The sequence below is a fragment of the Phasianus colchicus genome, chromosome 7 (genome assembly GCF_987193195.1).
Source record: "Phasianus colchicus chromosome 7, bPhaCol1.hap1.1, whole genome shotgun sequence".
In the NCBI taxonomy this organism is placed as follows: Eukaryota; Metazoa; Chordata; class Aves; order Galliformes; family Phasianidae; genus Phasianus; species Phasianus colchicus.
In genome coordinates, this window is record NC_143442.1 from 34,769,008 (window position 1) to 34,787,744 (window position 18,737).

Consider the following 18,737-nt stretch of genomic DNA (forward strand, 5'->3'; position numbering starts at 1 on the left):
TTTTGAGATCGTTCCCGTGCGGGGTCGGGACACGCGTGGGTCCCCTCCGCTCTTCCTTTCAATTCATCCCGTACGGTCGTTGTTACCGAGAACGGACGGAGGGGAATCGCGGCCCCCCCCCCCGGGTGTGGGGGCACTTTGGGCAGCGGTGGGGGGGGGTCTCTTTCTATGGGAGCGGGGCTGGGGGCGGAGGGGCAGCCCCGGGCCGGGCCGGGGGAGGTAGGAGATAAACAACGCGGGGCTGATGGCTGTCATCATCGCCATCATCGCGGTTTCATTTGGCTGCCTAATGAGTCAGAGCGCGGGCAGAGAGAAAAATTGTCAATCGCCCGGGCTCTAATGAATTTTTTTGCAAATTGTAATCAAGCCAGGCCGTCTCAGCTCGCTGATTAATGAGACCCAGGAGGCCCGGCCAGCACCTCGGCTTTTTATTCCATCCCGTCCTCCCCGCACTAAATTAACAGCAACTTGTCTGAGCTTCAAATTAACTCCCAATGATTAATTCTGATGGGGGGGTCTGAAGAATAGCTCGTCCTAATAGGCGCTGGCCTCTGATGCTGTTTGAAATTAATACACTTCCCCTTTGGCTGCCGGCTTTAATCCAAGGTTGGGCTTTGACATCACTCTATTTGTTGTTCCAATAAATTCCTCTCGCATCTGCAGATCAAATAATTGTGCCGTGCGGGGAGCGCTGCCCCACGGCCCCGATACAGAGGGAAGGAGAGCAGCTGCCCCGGGAGCAGGGCTGTAGGACCCCCCCACCCCCCCATATGTGCAATATTATAGATTTTATATCGTATATATGCTGCATCCATCAGCAGGAGGATGCTCTCTCTGCTGTTCTCCCTTAACGAAGCCGTCACTGCTTTTTGCTGCTACCCACCCCCCCTCCTTCCCCAAACCAGGAGAGGGTCCCCAAACCTTTTGGGGTGCCCAGCTGCCTCCCCTCTTGTTTTCTTTTGCGTGGACCTAATCGGTGTCATTATTTCAGCTGGGGCTCTGTGCCTTCTGCCTGCCACCTCGATGTGCAGTTTGGGAGGGCCTATCCAACCTGCAGGAGCCCACATTGGGCTGCAGAAGCTGGTGAGGGCATCAGAGCTGAGCAACCCTCCCCCTACCCCCAGGAGACAGGCAATGTGCCCTATGGGGATCCCGCTGTGGGGTCAGCTCCCATGAATGGGGCTCAGTCCCATCCTCACCCACATCCCTTTCGGGCTGGCAAGCAGCAGCGGATGCAAAGCACTCCCTCGTAAAGCAGCCAGCACCCCAACGTGCAAAAGCAACACCGTATGCAGGAAGACAACCTGTATGAATTATAAATTGCCTCGTGAAGCCCGACTGTGGCTCCAAAACACTCAGAACCGTGTGTGTACGGGATGCAGCAGCGCAGAGATGGGGAAATGCCACCGGGCCCAGGACAAATTCCCTCCTAGAGGTTGGGGTCCTGCATCCAAGCCCCCATGTCCCCTCCTGCCCCCCGGCCGCCCCTCGCTTGCTCTTTTCTCCCTCCCGCTACGCCCGGCCCATAGAGAGCCTTAATCTATTTATTTCGAGCCACTTCATCCTCTCTCCAGCTTTTGTCCCGGCCTCAGCCTCCGGCTTTGTGGCAGGGCCACTGAGGTTCTCAAAGCCCCTTCCCCTATAGTTTGAGGTCTCCTTGCCTGCCTGAATTACAATGGATAAAACAGGATTACACTGACCCGATCCCATCGCGCCCTCCCTCCGGCTCTGCAAATCCGCTCACACAACTTTCCTCTGGCTCTGTGCAGCCCCGCTCGGGCTCAGGAGCTGCACCAAGGGGCTGCGTTCCTAAAGGACGGAGGGATGGAGAGTTTGTGATGCTCCCATCCCATCAGTTAATAGAGTGAAAGGAGAACTCGGGGCTTGGGCTCTTCCGAGCGATGCTGCGGCTGTGTCTGATAGTATCTATCAGGATGTTACCATCCCGAATAAGGGCTGATTTTAAGGCACACAGCTATATTCTTTATTTTTCCCATCGATGATGAGCTCTGAAGCCCACAACTGCTCTTTCTCCCCCTCCCCAATTATTTTCATATTTCAACATTTCCAAAGCGGCAATAAGTTCCTGCGCAAGAAGGGTAATAGGAAGGCTCTCTAAGAGAAATTGTTAATTTGGGATTTATAAAGGACTTTCCTTAATGAATAATAGTTGAGATCGATCTGTCTTCCTGCCTCATTCTGCAAAGTAACATTTGTAAAGCGAGCTGATCCCAATTACTCCCTCTAATAACTGTCTCCATTCGGTGAGCGGTCTCCGAGGGACGGCGCAGAAAAGCCCCTCTCCCGTCATGCTGCCTTATTTGAGGTCTTCCAGCCCCTCGTGCCCCGTGTTCCCCTTCTCCCTGCATAGCTCAGCTCTCACACCCAGTGGGAGGGATGCTCGGTCCTGGGGCTGCACACCCCTGGGAGGCTGCAGGGAGGGATGCTGCAGCCAAGAGTGGGTTTGGCCACGCTCAGAGCCTTCTCCACCTGCTTTGTCATTTCTTCCCTTTTATCTCACCCCATACTTTGGCAAAATAAATACTCCCCTTTGTAACGCCTTCGTGTGGCCAGAGGGAGCTGAGAAGGGGATGCTCCGGGTGCTGGAGATGGGGAAAATCCCATCATATTTGTTCACCTGGCATGAACCTCGGCGCAGCAGCCAATAAATAAATTGGAACCATCTCCAGACCTGATTAGCTTGCTAATTAAGCTCAGTTACAGGGAAATCTGCAGTCCATCAGCCTGTCTGTTACCAGGTGGATGTGCAGAGCAATAGGAGAGGTATGGAGGAAGGGCTGCACCAAAACGTGCTTTCACAGAGCCCAGTGGAGCTCACTCAGATGGGGCAGCTGACAGCCTCTGTGTCCCTATTGGGGATACAGCTACCCACGCTTGTGCCAAGGGAGGTTCAGGTTGGATATTAGGAACAGTTTCTTCTCAGAAAGAGCAGTGATGCAGTGGCACAGCTGCCTGGGAAGTGGTGGTGGGATCACCATCCGTGGGGGTGTTCAGGAACCATGGGGACGTGGCACTGAGGGATGTGGGCAGTGGGCCTGAGCCTCCGATCCCTTTGGCTCTCCTCATCCTCTCTTTGGCCAACACAAGGAGTCTCCCTGGCTTAAAAACAAACAGATCCGGAAATGGAGGAGCGCAGATTGGTCAGGGCAGTATGCAAATAAATAAGTGCTAATTGCTGGCAGCAGCGTTGCATGTCAAGTGCAGTTATTGCGACCGCATTTATTGGCCAATTAAGGGCTTTACTGGACATTAGGCGAGATAAATTACTGCCTGGTGGGTTTTCCAGTCCTATTGCTGATACAAAGTGGTTTGTGGTTTTCCAAAGGCACGTTTGGAGGTTTCCCCAGCAGTAATTGCATTTCCCTCAGACGCCGTGCAGTCCCTTCCTGGAAAATCGTGCAAGCTGTGCACTGCAAAGCCATGTTCTGGGGGAGATTCTTCACTCGGAGGGCAGTGAGGTCCCAGCACTGCTGCCCAGAGAGTTGTGGTTACCCTGGAGCTGCCCAAGGCTATGGATGGGACACTGGGCAACCTGAGCTGGTGGGGGGCAACATCTAAAGAAAAGTACCTCGTGGTGAGGATCTCTGATTGATTTGAGGCTCCTCTACCTGATTTTATGAGACTACAAGGGCTGCTCTGGAAGTAATGCCTCTTGTTTTATGATGTTGACCCACAGCATCAGAGGTGGATGCTGGTCGTACAGCAGTAGAGGCTGAACCTTCCCATTGTATCCCATTGTGTTTTGTTGCCGTGTGACTGACAGCAGCAGAGGCTGACAGAATGGCACCTGACATGGAAATGCAGGGCAAGCAAAGGTGTGTCACTGAATTCCTCCAGGCAGAAAAAAAATTGGCACCTGCTGACCACTTGATGGAGACCAAAGAGTGGATGTAACCATGGTGGGTGGTGCGTGGCCAAAAATGAGTAAGAAACAGCACAACAGACAAGGAGATGGTTTTAAATGAGAGCTAACAGCATGCAGTACCTCCAGTGTAGGAGTCTTTGGGCTCTGGAGCAGGTTTCTTGAGCGATTGCTCCCAGGATCCATCAAAGCAAAGCCTTTGTAGGCATGGGTGGAAACACACAGCAAGGCCTTATGGCAGTCTGGTCCCCACAGTAATTACTGCTTTGTTCTTTAAAAAAAAAAAAAAAGAAAAAAAAAAGGGGGGGGGTCCCCCTGCTCCTATTATTGGAGGCAATAGTTTTCCTTCAAAATCTCTTTCCGACCTCTGTTGCCTTCTAGTAGAATATTTCCTTTTCTTCCCAGGCATCTGTGAATGCCACCAGCTGAGAGTGTTCCAGGGGTGCGTGGGGGTGGGTTTGGGGTAGGTGAGAAATGAAATGAAAGAGCTGTAATGCTGTTCAGCACCCCCCCCCCTTCCCCCCTTCAGTGCCTGCATCTCCCGTGGGCAGCCGGGTCCCAGGAGGTAGTTAGCAGGAACAGGCAGCCATGCCCATCACCAAATCAAACACTGCACCCCTTACAAGGGGGAGGACTGGTGATGGCTGAAAGGAGTGGTTCCATAGCTTTACAGGCTGAGGAATCCAAAACAAGGGCTCGCATTCCGAGTCCCCGTTGAAAGGTAGAACACAAAAAGCACCCACCTCCTGCTTGGGTGATGGTTTGACACACGGTGGGGTTAAACATGGTGGAAAACCTTGTAAGAACAAAGCGGTACAGTTGCTGCGTGACAGAACGGTGATGCAGACCCAAAATACGCAGAAAAAAAAAGAGAAGGAAAAGAAAAAAACAAACCCCACAAGCCGTCCTGCTGTTTTTCATCCCACCGTTGCTGGTGCAGCCTCCTAGGGAGCACTGAGAATTAAAGAGCAGGAAAGAGGAAACCTCACCAAACCCCAATCAGACCCCACGTGTTGGTCACTGGACTAGGAAAAGGTCATAGAATCATAAAACCTTTCACCTTGCCTAACTCCAACCCGCCCCACCGTGCCCTGCATCCCTCAGTGCCACATCCCCACTGTTATGGAACACCTCCAGGAATGGTGATTCCACCACTCCATGGGCAGCTGTGCCACTGCAGCACTGCTCCTCATGAGGTTTCCCCTAATATCCAACCTGAAATGTTCCCCATCTGCTTCCTCTCCACGTTTTTTTCCATAGCTGCCACATCCCTTTCTTTACATCTCATCTAAAAGGAATTTCCCCGCTCTTCCAACCTCATTTCTGAACATCCCTAACTTCTTCACGGCATCCTCACGGATCTTCAACTCCTCCATTTTTTTTTCTTCAGCCCCATTGCATGTGAAGCCACCTCTTTGATCCCATCCATGGGCTGAAGAACGAAAGACTCAACATTACCCTCTATTCCCTCTGTCCCAAAGCAGCTGTGGCCACAGCCTTCTTGCAACAAGGGCTGTTATAGTGCATCCCTTCGGGCCTGCTGAGATTCCCTGTATCTTCTCACACGGTGCACAGGCAAAGATCTCTGCAGATGTAAATAAAAGTCAACCGGTTGCCCTTCGCTCGGCGCTCACGGAATCGTAATGGAGAGCCGTGATTTTCCTTCAAAGAAGTGATTAGACCATACCATACCATGACCTTAAAGATGTTTTATTATTCTTATTTTAAATGATCATTTCAACCAATTTAGCAGATACAGATGTAACCGTTACTGGCCTAATTCCTTGGATCTCCTCCAGAGACTCTTAAAGCCGAGGTGCAACGTTTACTGCTCTCCCCTCCTCGGGGAGAAAGGCTGTTTTTAATGAAAGCCCACGTATTTTTTTTTGCTGGGAGATCTGTCACTTAGTTCATAAGCGCTTTCAGAACTCTTAGATATACACCATTACAGTCCGGTGACTTATTGCTTTTTAATTTATCAATTTGCACCATTCCCAGCTCTTCTGACATCCCAGGTCTCGGATCATACTTCATCTTTATTGCTGGCGAGGAGTGACAGTATCTCATCATTAATACTGGTGGAGCAGGGCTGGGGCAGGTGTCCCTCAATAACACCGCAAAGAACAGAGCTGTGACGAACAAGTTTTCTTGTCTTTATTAGAAAGAGACTATACAGTATAGCAGTCTCCCTCTGCGGTACTTTACAACTTGTTTGTTTTTTTTTCCTTTTTTAATTGCCTTTTTTTTGTTGTTGTTGTTTAATTCGGAATACTGTACAGCTGACACAAAAATCTCAATGCGAAGAGAGAGGAAAAGGGAAACATAATACAAACTGGCATACGTAATCAAAACAAAATCATATGAAACAACGAGCAAAGTGAAATGTTTATCAATCGTTTTAATTACAGTACAAACAATATAAATAAAGCATCGAGTCATTGTAAAACAAACTTGCTGAATGAGGTAATATAAAAACAACAACAAAAGACGTATTTTTTTTTTTAATAATTTCCACACTGTCTCGTCATCATTTATACATTACTATTTACAGAAACAGAAAAAAAAAAAAACCAAAACAAAACAACCCAACCCAAACAAACCTTGCTCTAAAGCCTGCCATGTGCTAGGTATCTCTGCCTCTACCCCAAACACAGACCCTACTCACCTGGGTGCCCTTCCTCCCTGTCCTAACCAGAAACACAAGCATCACAAAGCAAAAAGAATGCGACGACACGGGGCTGAGCACCCCTGAACACCGAGTCATGGGTGTAAGGGGACACAGGGAGAAATGGGGCGCACGTCCTGGTGGTGATGGTTGACACACGGAGGTGCTGGTGGGGGCTGACACCCAACCACGATCTTTGTGCATCTGAGCCCAGTTCTGCCTCTCTCCTAATCAGCCCTGGATTTGGTAATGCCCATAAAGATGTGCTGAACCCCAGCCCAAGCTGCCCACCAGTATGAGCAGAACTGAAAGCAAGAGTAGAGATGCTGTGAGCACACAGGCTTCCCTGCACTGTCAGTACACATGAGGCCTTAGCACACGTCAGCTGATGGTTATGGCTCCCTCAAAGCACCATGCTAGAGTTCAATGGCCACAGGCACCTGGGTAAGGATGAGGAGGTGCCCTGCTCCTCACCAACATCTCACCACGTCTCCCTGCCTGATAATGCTGTAGGTGCAGGAAGGACCCAAAACACCATTGGATTGGCTGCAGGAGGGCAGTCCCTGGTCCCATGCATAAATTCAGCCACAAATTTGAGCAAATTTATAAAAAAGATAGGGCCTCTGGGAAGCAAGTCTTCTGTCCTTATCCCCATCCACGTCTCCTCCCCCTGTGCCCCCCTGGGCTGCAGTTCCCATCCCAGGCAAAGCGGCCAGTTCAGTCCCAGTTTCAGAATTCGAGCTGTTGCCATCTGAATGAGCTCAATTTTTGCTCTGAGCCAGGTATCTTTGTGAACCCTGAGCTTTCCAGAGCCAGCTCCTGCATCTCCCTGCCCTGCGTGGCACCGCGCAGCCGTCCTGCACTCCTGGAAATGGCTGGCCTGAGCCAAACTGGGAAATGTGCCCACTTATAAACATCAAACTGAAAACCTGGCTCCAGCTTCGGGCTGTGACTGATGTGTAAATGTGTGCGTGGACACTTGGAGGATGGCTGACAGAGGTATGTTGAGCACATACGTGTACACATACACACACACAAATGCAAAGCATGTTTAGTTAACCTGGTTAGTGACATCCATGCAGTACACTGCTTTACCTTAGGACTTCACTGCACTCGATGACCAACTCAGCTCAATCATTGAGCTTCTAAATGTGGGAACTACCTGACAAACTGCACCCAGAACCTTCCTCAGTCCTGCCTGGGCTTGGGGCTTGCCTTCAGCACAGCATCACTCCCTCTATCTGGCAATCAGAGACCAGGGAAGCGCTTCTTCCAGCTTCCTACGAGGCACTGGGGCTGCTCTGAGGTTCCCACTCAGTCGCCCTCACAGTATTCAGCTACCCTAACAACAGGCAGAGGGAGGTGGGAAGGACAGGAGGATGAGATCTCAGAAGCAAAACACACTGATCAGTTCTGTAAGAACGTGGCACACACAAAAGAGCGGATGGTGCATTCAACTGCCAGCAAGCAACACGGTCATCCCAAAGGCATGCCATTAGACCTTGATAAAGCCCCCCACCCCCCTTCACGCTTTGTACATAACACACAGGTAAACATTACTAGCTCCAAAGCATCGCAAAATAGGCAACTCTTAGGACTGGAAGCAAATACACGCCCCGAAGTTCATGGCCAAGAGAAAGCTGAAGCATTGCACATCAGCACGACTGACTGCTACTGCCTGAATACGCTACAGGGATTTGGAGAGAGGTGAAATGCATGAAGATGAAAAGATTTTTCCTCCTTCTGCCCCTAAGGAACGTCCCCCAAGCACTCAGGGAACAAGGGCAAACTGTGGGAGTTTATTCAGCCTGAAATGAAACACAAGGGCCAAGATCACCAAAAGCATGAGTAGTGGTTTGGGGCTGAGGGTGGCACTGAAGAAAAGCCATCTCATTTCCAGAGATCATGCAACCCTTCCCTCAAAATGAGACCTACTGAAAATCTCAGCCAAAACTCTCCTACCCCGTTTAAAACGTGAGACATATTCAGCCAAGTCAAAGGAACCATTGTGAGATGAAATCACCAAATATTCACTGTAAAAACTGGCCCACGATAAAAAAAAAAGCAAACAAAAACTAGAACCGATTTACCTACCTACAGCTTTGGATAGTTTGCTCTATTCCCTACTTATTCAAACAGGAGATGTCCTTCTAAGCAAATCATTTGAACCACTGTTGGTTTTGGTAACTTAGGAGTCAAAATTCTTTGCAGAACCTTTTAATCTGTGGTATTGAGTTTGCAATGCAGCAAACACAAGAATAGCCAAAAACATCCTACAAGAAATTTTACCCACGAATCAGCTGAAATGGAAGATGTCCAACAGAGGATCTGAGACTAACAGACAGAGATCTCCCGTGTGCTAACAGCTGTAGCAGGGGGAAGCAAAGAGTCCTGATGATGAGATGTGAATGGGCAAGTCCTCACGCATCCAGACCAAGTGCCCCACGTTTGGTCCCCAGCTCTCTCCTTCTTCCCCTTGGGTACCTCCAAGCACAACCAATTCCCTGTTAAGGTGCAAACACGGCTCCCCGAGACATTTGTGAAGGGCCCTAAGGAACCCTCTGTGAAATCTGTGCTTGTCTCCACTATTACTACTTTACACTAGAAACTACAAATTACTTCATTTTTCCCGATCTCCATACAAATATAAAAGATGAAGCTATCTGAAAACCGTATCATCTAATTATACTACATTACAGTGCTGGAGATCATTGCTAAGAATGTATCTGCACTCACACCTCTACTGCCTTCTTTACATTACACAGCTTCTTCTTGCCAGGGGAAATCTCCAAGTGCAGCTAAAGCTCCGTGCACTAACACACATAATTTAAGGAAATGGGGAAAGACAGCAGAGTAAACAATATTCATGTTTACACGGTTATTATACACTACACCCAAGTAGAAATGCTTACAAACCCTCTCTTCCTTTCAACTAGCTCTTTTGGTCTTCCCAGCTTGGGATATACCAAGATTCTCCAGGAGCAGCTTTCCTTCTGCTCCCTTCTAGCAATGAAACCAGAAATCTGGCAATGGGAGCCCTTGGCCAAATCTCTGAACTGGCAAGACTGTATTTACCCAAGAAAATAGTGAGGAATAAGTAAAACCCTACTGAACTCCTGGTAGGTGAAGGTTCAGTTGCCAGATTCAATGCGATAGGCTCACCTCTGCTCTTCAACAGCAATTAGCCCAATGTAAATAGAAGAAAAGTGCTGACGTTAATAGCAAACACTTCCATCTAGTGTTTTAGTCACGGTGGATAAAGTGCAGAGGAAGTGGGATTTAAAAGGATCTGGGATCACAAAAAGGGCTCCGTGGGGCGCTCGGTGAGAAACACGGCCACAATCTCAATTCCCTCAGATAACAGATTTAGTCAATGCATTTCTGCTGGGATTTCTTATTGACTGGATTTCAATTTGTTTTCAATTCACGTGCTCCGAGGGGCGCACGCAGTCCGACAAGCGGGTTCTGTAAAAGCAACAAGAGGGGCTGAAGGCAAAACGAAGACTTGAAAATGGACAGGTTAGAAGACAGAACAACTCCCGCAGCTTCTCAAAGCCTCTGTATGTACTGCCTGTCTCTGCACCTGGATGGCTTCAAGAACACCCTTTGCAAAGCGCAAACGCATCCGCCTGGAAAGAGCACGGAGTCTCGAAACCTCACGGCACAAAGCCAAGGACAGTGGGGCTCGGCTGATGGAGTTTTCCCCTGGGGAAGCCAAGCACAGCCTATGAGAGCACTGCTTTGACATCATCACTGCCAACGCTGATACGTCCAAGGGAAAGCTATGTTTAGGTTAAAAGCAACTGTGTCACGGCTTAGTTAAAGTATGAGGTTATTAGTTGGCTAGGCTTGATACATCGTTTTTCCTATAATGCAGTGGAAGTTCCTTTCCTAAAAAAAATTCTGTTTTCCAAGGTTCACCTGCAGAATTCTTCTAATGAAAGGAGCGTAACAATTCTTCTACCTGAAGCCTGCACGACAGCCTGGCTGCTGCCCTTGTTTCTCACATCTTACACTCAGAAAGGTGGCCGAAAGAGAACACTTCACCTACGTACAGAAAATATTTCCAATTAGGAAAAAAATAAGCTCTGAAATGGAAGAAGCATTGAGAACTTAACCGCGGCAAATCTGCCTACAATGTATTTGAAACATTGGACTTGATTTTCCAAGAGAAACACGCTGGGTGTTCCCAGGGGAACAGCAGGCAGCCTGCAACTCTGGGAACACGTGCTGCACTTTCCCAATTCACACCGTGCCCCCTGGAATGGGTGGAAAGCTTGTGAGCACCAAGACGTGGGGGCTTGCAGCATCCCATTCAGCTGGACCTTCAATGGGCCGTCCTACCACCCAGGGACCAGCCATCTGTATCAGAGCTGCATGGGAATGATGGAGAAATAGCAATTATCCCTCAAAAGTTTAAAAAAAGAAACAAATCCTGGCGTGAACAGAATCAGATGTAGCATTTATCTGATGCAGCCAGTCTAGGCTGGATGGAGAAAGACACCCCTACGGTCAGAGGTCAGTACAGTATCAAAGTATGTAATGACAACAGCACAGAACAGGGAAAGCCAGTCAGTATTCTCAAGCTTTCACCTCTGGGCTTGCTTTTCCTCTGTGACTTTATGACTTTATACCCAATCTGTAATTTTCTCTTTCTTTTCCTTAAGACACCCGGAATAATTTTTTTCCTTCTCATTTTGTGTCGACCTACATTTTGTTTAGCAATTGCTTATCGTCCTCCCAAACGAAATACAGAGCCCCAAGGAAGAACAACGCTGAAGGCTTGGGAAATACGTAAGGAGCAGGTAGATTTCCAAATTACTATGCTGTGTGCACCTCACTGACTTCACATAATTGCTCCTTTGCCATCTAATTCAGTTGAGTTTTCAACTTTCTCCGTGATACACCCTTCCCCCATCTCCACATTGCCATATGCCACTTCAAAATTACTTTTCGGTCTGCCAAAAAAAAAGTACAGCCTGCTTCCCTGTGCCAGAAACCTGGTTTTGAAGAAAACGGCACAAGCCAGGATCTGTCTGGTAGTACAAACAACAATAATAATAATAATAAAACAATAAAAATCAAGTCAAGTATTAAAACTTGGAACTCCAAAGAACTGCCCAGGCTACTTTCAACAAGCCTCTTTTCTCCCAGAAAGCAGCCAGGTTCAGAGTTAGGGCAGCCATGCCCTGCCTGCCTCGGTGAAGGCTATCAATCCTGAAACCAATCCAATCTGATCTGCACGCATCCAGACTATGGCTTTTCGTCTTGGCTCGTGAAAGCGTCGTGACTTTTGAAGTAAAATATATTTACAGTGCTGAGAAACAGCCTCTTTTCCTTTCTAAAACGGTCTCATATATATATATATATATATACTTTTTTCATGCCAAGCGTGCCATAATCTCATTCTGATATGTTCCTCAAAGGCTTGCAATGGAAACAGAGTTCACTGCTGGGGATATTTTCAACATACAGTGATCTGGAATCCACAGATCCTAACTAGTTGCACATTATTTAGTTCACATCCATTACAGTTTATAAATTAACAGAGGTGTCATTTTCTGTACAAAAAAAAATCAATGCATATTTATGATTTTTTTATTCAAATAGATTTTACATACATATAATCTAAAGACACAATACAAAATCTGTATAAGTTAGGCAATGCATCACAGGAGTGACCAAAAACTCAACACGTTTACCTTGGCAAAATGACAGAACGTATTTCTGCTGGCTGGAAAAATATTAGCCTTTAATGCATTTATTAATTTTACTAAATGTACTTGAAATGCTTTTCCTTAGCAGTATTCATTATTCCTTTTTGTGTTTCATAGTTACTCTTATTTATTTTTTCCATTTTGTTTTTACACCAAGGAGACTGCAGTCAAATAACACTCAGCAACTCATTTCCTCTCTTTGGACTGAAAAATTAAACAGATACTAAATTATGACAGTGAATTTAGAAAGGAGGGCTCCAAGGGCTCGAAAGAACATGTCTGAGATAATATGATGCTTCTAAGAATATTGCAATCACATCCAAGCAATCACCGAAGCGTGCCATGTAACTACCTCCTCAGCTAATATGCTTTTTTCTCCGTGATGACTAATCATGTTCTATTAAACAGCGGTAATGCTGGAAGAACTCAACTATACAAGTGTAATGAAGCCAGTATTCTCCCTGGACAGATTAGCTACAACTGATTTGACACATACCATCATAGGAGCTTCAAACCTGACAAACTCTGTGCTTGCTTCTGATTTATGCCGTCAAGCTCTTCAGAGAAGAGAATGAAATCCAGCCGTTCCGTTTGGTAGAGGTGAAATGTACTGATGTGCTTAACTGTCAGTTATGGAAAGTTACCATTTCTTCTTTCTTCTCCTCTCGCTCCCGCTCTCACCTCCCTCCACCCCTGCCTTCTGCACTTGTAGAGCCTGTGCCCAGGGACAACTGTCCCCATGGTCCCGTGCCACGCGCCGTGTCCTACAGAACCCACGCGCTCTCGCACGCTTCTGCTGTCCCGTCTCCATCGTTCGAGAGCTGTCACTGAAACAACTGCTTTCTCTGCAGCCCCTTTTGCTCCTTCTCATCCCCTCGTGCTATCCAGATGTGCTGTTTCTGGATGGGACAGGGATGCACCGAAGGCTAAAGGGAAAAGGGAAGTTATTGGACTCACAGAGCAGAGCCGTGATGGGAATGGAGGAATATGAGGCCGCGGATGTAATCCAGGTCAGCGAACACGCGAGTGAGCTCCTCAGATGATGGTGGGCATCCTTCCACTGCTGTTGTTCCGGTTGTTGTTCTTCCTGGACAGATTTGGAGTGGCCATGAGGACGAAGCGCTCGTCGGGGCAGCCGTACTGGAGGAGAACGTCAATGCACTCTTGGCTCGAAGCCTGCCTGGCGTAGGCCAACGCGGTGTTCCCATGGGCATCGCGTGCCATCACGTCAACGCCGTACTGGAGAAAGAAGAGATGCCACCTGAAGCTCTGGTGCAGACAGAGAGTTACAACAGAGGGAGCGAGCTCAAGCCAGGAAGGCTGGAACTGAGCTGAGGTTGGTGAAATGGAGGGGAGAGAGAGGGAAGTGAGCAGAGCGTTGGTGACTTACGCACAGAAAGGTTTCTACAGCTGGAACAAAATTTGTCACCGAGGTATTCCAAATGGCATTTCCAATAGGTGCTAAGGACATCTCTCCTTCCTCATTCTCATGTTTACTTTCTACCAGTGGCAACAGATGGAAAGGGGGGTAAGTTACCATCTTTACAGAGCGATGAGCAAGCACTCACCCAGATCAGGAGCTGCACCAACACCACGTTTCCCTTCCTGCAGGCCAGGTGCAGGGCCGTGCGCCCATCGCCGTCTCCGCAGGTCTCGTTCACCTCCTCCCGTGTGCCGTGGGCGAGGAGCAGGATGACCGTGCGCAGATCTTCCTCGGCTGTAGCCCTCAGGAGGTGTTGGCCAAGAGAAAGTTCCAGGCACTGCAGCGGGGCAAGGAAGAGCTTCTGCTCGTATTTCGCACGTATCCAGCGCTCTTTTTCCTCCCTAGAGAAGCCGAAGAGAAAACGTCACTCTGGTCTGGCTTTGCTGCCTACCAGCGTGCTAGCAAATAGAAATCAACAGAAAGAAAGAAAGAAAATAAATCAGGCAGATGGTGTCCATGTTAATGTGTGCAACAAAACACAGTACAGTAAATGTCTGTGTTTGAAACCTGAATTGACCAGAACGGCACTGACAACTTTCAGCTACCCCTCCTGCACCTGGGCTTGCATTTCAAATAGCAGAGCAACCCCTGCGAGGCACAGCCTTGCTTGCAGAGGTGCTTCCTCTTTCAAAAACCGAGTCGTGTTTCCAATGCAAAAGACATATGGAGGATTCTTCTGTTTGTTTTTCCAAAATGCAAACTATCAAAACAGTACTTTGAAGCACCATTTCCTCCTGATACGTCAAATATCTATCAAAAGCTTTCTGGATGCTATTATGTTACAGGATAACGAGGACTACAAACAACCGCCTCCACTCCCCGTTTCGAAAATTACCATACAATTATATGATCTAAGAGATCTAGCCCTAGACAAAGCCCCATTTGAAGGTACCTGGGGTAATCTGTGCGGCCTGTGAAAACCATATACATCATCTAGCAAGGCAACTTGTTACTGGTGACATATTTTTTCCTCCGGAGCACAAAAGGAAAAGCTCTGTTTACGCCTTTCAGCACTGTTTACACTACTCCCAGTAATCTAGTGTCAGGTTAGCCCTAATCTGTTTTTAAATACTTATGTAAACAGATCCTTCCAACAGCAAATCTGGATTAGTTTTGCATCATTTCCTGGTACATGCGGAGTGACCTTACTGTGACCTCTCTGGATGCTCTCATGCAGTGCTTCCCAAAGCATGCTCTTCTCTGCACCAACCACAATCCACCCTACAGACAGGTACAGGTTTTTTCAGAGAAAAAGTGCAAACAGATAATTAACACAAAAAGCGCCGCGCTTAAATTAAACCTTTGAATGACTCCTGCAAGCTAAAAGGCACACACACAAAAGAAAACATTTAGGGAACCGCAAATTAACCTCTGATGGCAGGATCTGATAAACAGGATCAGTTCAGGTACTCAAGAGGGAGAGGAGAAAGAAAATGACTTCTGTTACCACTGTGATCCTTAACTCCTCTGTTAGCTGTGTTGTTTTAAGGTAAAAATACAGTGGCAGTGCTTTGAGGAGGCTGAAGTGACAAACATACAGTTACTTACAAAAAAATGTGCACTCCTGCAGCATCACCACGTCTCTAGGACCAGTACCCAGCTAGTGTTTAATAAAGTTCTTGTCAGTTTTTTAAGTATGTACTGAGGTATTGAGAGTGTAACCAATACACCCACTCCACATTTAAACACTCCAGACTGAAAAATGAAGCGATTGAGTCAGCCCTGTTTCACACCAGTGGCACATGTCTGGGCTTAGGGGATTTATTTCTCATATGCCCACAGACCCAAAAGGCAGAATATACTTCATTTTCTGCCTGCATCGTAACTACCACAATCTTTTTAGTGCTTTTGAGTCTGCAAACAAACCCCCTCACCCCATTTTCACAGACCACCTCTGAGCAACTTTAGCCTCCAGCTGCCATATGACCACGGCTGGAAGAGAAGTCCCTTCTGTTTAAACTCAAGCTGTGTGACACCAGTCTCCCACCTCTAATCACTATTCATCACAAACTACTCATCATAAACTACTCTGTGGAAATAGAGACTTTAGGTGGAGCTTTGGAGTTTTAGGCTGTTGTTTTACAAATTTCTTGCAGCACATCAGCCCTGTGCTGCAATGGGAGCAGTGCAAAGAAAAGCCAGACCAAGTGGAGGGGAGAGCATCCCCCAGACTCCAGTGTTGTGGTGGGAACACAGTGAACACTACCAACAAAAGCCGAGATGTTTTAAAAGTCTCAGACATTTGGGGGCAGCATGTCACTGACATTGTCTATGGAATGAGATTTAGATCCTATTCAACTGTTCAAACTGAGTACAAGGGAAGATATGTTGTTTGGATTTTCTCACAGAGAATTGCACTAAACGACAGGAGGAGGTAGCTGGAGGTAGGAGGAGGAGCATGCCTGCCCATATCTCGTGGGCTGGTACAACAGAAATTTAGAAGGACCAGTTTTGAAACATATTCTGGAAAGCCAACATCCACAGACCTCCTCTCTCCATTTCTGGCACAAACCACGACAAGGGGACTTTCTTGGACAACAGCTTCAGCTCTGCTGCATGCATCCATCTTAGAACCTGACAACACAACATAAATGCACTCTGATGACACAATTTAACTTCTGGGGTCCACAGCTCGCCTTGGTTGAGGTTTCACATCCCCATAGGAAGGCCAGTCCAAGAGCAGAGTTGTCAGTAGTAGATCACTTGGCCTCATTCCAGTCCCCTGGAGGACCACCGTTCACATCCCCTGTTAGCTAATGAGCTAAAAAATGAATTATTGGAGCAGTCAGCAATAAGAAGGAAGAGGAGGCACGGTGTTTCGCTTCAGCCAGCACTGACATACCTTTAAATAAATCAACTGAGTAAGAGTACAAGGAAATGAGAGGAAGAGCAACTAATCAGAAGATACCGAACCGATCTTCAAAAATAAAGGGAATGTACAACTAAACACCTGCTGGTAAATATTTCTCTCATTTTCCTCCTTTTCTTGTAATTCTGGTAACTTCCACTCTAAACAACACCCTCAACAATACAGTTTCAGTTCTAGCTGTCTTCATGTGACATCCGTAAGCCAGAACAAGACTACTTTGCTTACTTATTGAGCTACTAAAATTCATCAGAATCCCTTTTTCAAGATCAGATTAAAGCCAGCGTATTGGAGAAGCATCATCATCAGGTGCTCGGATGGCACCTATGACACCTAATGCTAGACAACGTGTGAGATGGCAGTTTTTTAATGCAAAAGCACAGGTGAATTAGAGGAACTCCAGAGTAACAGATTACAAATTTATAGAAAGAAGAATGAAAGTAAAGTCGGGCTTTGTTTGAGCTTTCTCTCTCTGAAGCTGTCCATTCAACCTCAGACTTCTGAGAAAAGCTTGAAAACTTTCTGGCTATACAAGGGCCAAATAAAGAGGGTAAAACTGCAAAATATCCTGCAGGAAAGGAATATAATCCACTAAGCCCTGGCCTAAAACCATCACTGAGCTCTGCAAGTCTCCATCACTGGTACAAATAATGAAAACCCTGACAGAGCAGCGATACTGTACATAGGTAAGAGTTATTAGAAACAGATGAAAATTTCACTTCTCAGTTTATTTTCATCTCATTAGGTGCTTGCTTCTCAAGATAATGTCCAATTATTTAAATTACTCTGCCAGCCACATCACATCATTATTATCTTGAAACATAAATACTGGGCACTGTGAGGGGGAGGGTTAACTAGGTAGCATGAGAGAACATAAAAAGCAGATTTGCTTAGAGCACAGTTTCCTTTCAGACCTACTTTTCACTCTTTGCTTGTGAGCTTGCACCAGAGATGCTCACTGAGGAGCTTGGCCCTGTGCAGCTCAGTCCCTTCCAGAGCGGTGCCTGGCTCACTCATCTTGGTGAAAAGTGTTAAATATTTTCTTCTCTCTCACTAAAAAGAACTATTCTGCAACAGAGGAGGCCTCTAAATGTTCTCTCTACTGCCATTCACCCAAACGTCCGCGTTGTGCGGGTTCCATGCCCGTGTGCTGCCATTTCTGGATGCTTACTGAAGTGCAACATTTAACGCGGCAATAACCTGGCCGGCTCAGCAGGAGAACTGCCAGATTTTCTCTGCTGTTGGACAGCTGACAAAGTTAATGTGTCTGTTCCAACAAAATGAAGTAAATCTAACTCCCATAGCTCCCAAACTCTGGGAGCGTCCCAGAATATGTCATTAGCTTTGTGGTCCAGCACGCAAGATGCATACATCACCTAATGACCGGTGCAGCCCTGCTGTCAGGGCTGGGTGGCTGACTGTGCCAGGGCTTGCCATTTAAGGAAAACCCTTTGCTATGACCCCACAGATGTCTGATAAACAGCATCACTTTGGTAAGAGTTGGCGATGCAGCGTTGTGATGGGTAAAAGGGAAGCGAAACATCGTGGGGGAAAGAACTGAGAAGTTTGGAAAGGTTCATGATGCTTTTAATTGCAACTAGCAAAGGGAAGGGGGGAGATGAAGAGAAGGCAGGAAGAAAGGGCTAGCAGCAAGGAATTTCCAAAGTGTCTTCCTGTCCCAAGCAAAGCAGGAACTGGGAGGAGAGGCATGGAAGAGGAGCTGGGAACAATATGCTGAGAAAACACAGGGGCTTCCTCTCTCTGCAGGAGAAGACCCCACTCTATTGCAAAGTGAGTGCTTAGCAGTTGACTGCTTCCTAGCATGCATGCCTTCTCTCCCAGGCTGCGTTGCTAAGGGGGAAGGCGCACGGGCCCACGAGGGATATGTAGGGCCCTGGCAAACAAGAGGGCTCCAGACAGCAAACAAAGACCGATGGCTATTTATTCCTTAATTACAGAAAGCTTTCAAGAAGCAGGCCACTGTAAATCCCGCGTACCGAGAGAAGGAGGCAAAGAACCAAGATTTATGTGCACCGGGGCAAAGAGGAAATAAATATCTCCCTGGCTCCTGATCAATATTATGAGTGTTTTGCCAACCTACAGGGTGTTTTATGAGCTGTAAG

At 47.3% G+C, this 18,737-nt stretch overlaps 1 protein-coding gene across 6 annotated transcripts in view; it reads right to left on the minus strand.

Annotated features, from left to right (window-relative positions):
* Positions 1-5,558: 5,558 nt before the first annotated feature.
* AGAP1 (ArfGAP with GTPase domain, ankyrin repeat and PH domain 1) overlaps positions 5,559-18,737 on the minus strand; it is a 292,152-nt gene continuing 278,973 nt past the window's right edge. For 4 of the 6 annotated variants that reach the window (XM_031604524.2, XM_090144531.1, XM_031604523.2 and 1 more), the window contains 2 exons: positions 13,834-14,089; positions 5,559-13,504 (listed from right to left, as the gene is read on the minus strand). In XM_031604524.2, coding sequence (XP_031460384.2) covers positions 13,301-13,504; positions 13,834-14,089 — 460 coding nt within the window. In that variant the 3' untranslated portion in view covers positions 5,559-13,300. The remainder of the gene's footprint in view (positions 13,505-13,833; positions 14,090-18,737) is intronic. The other 2 variants (XM_031604526.2, XM_031604525.2) reach the window with 2 other exon arrangements.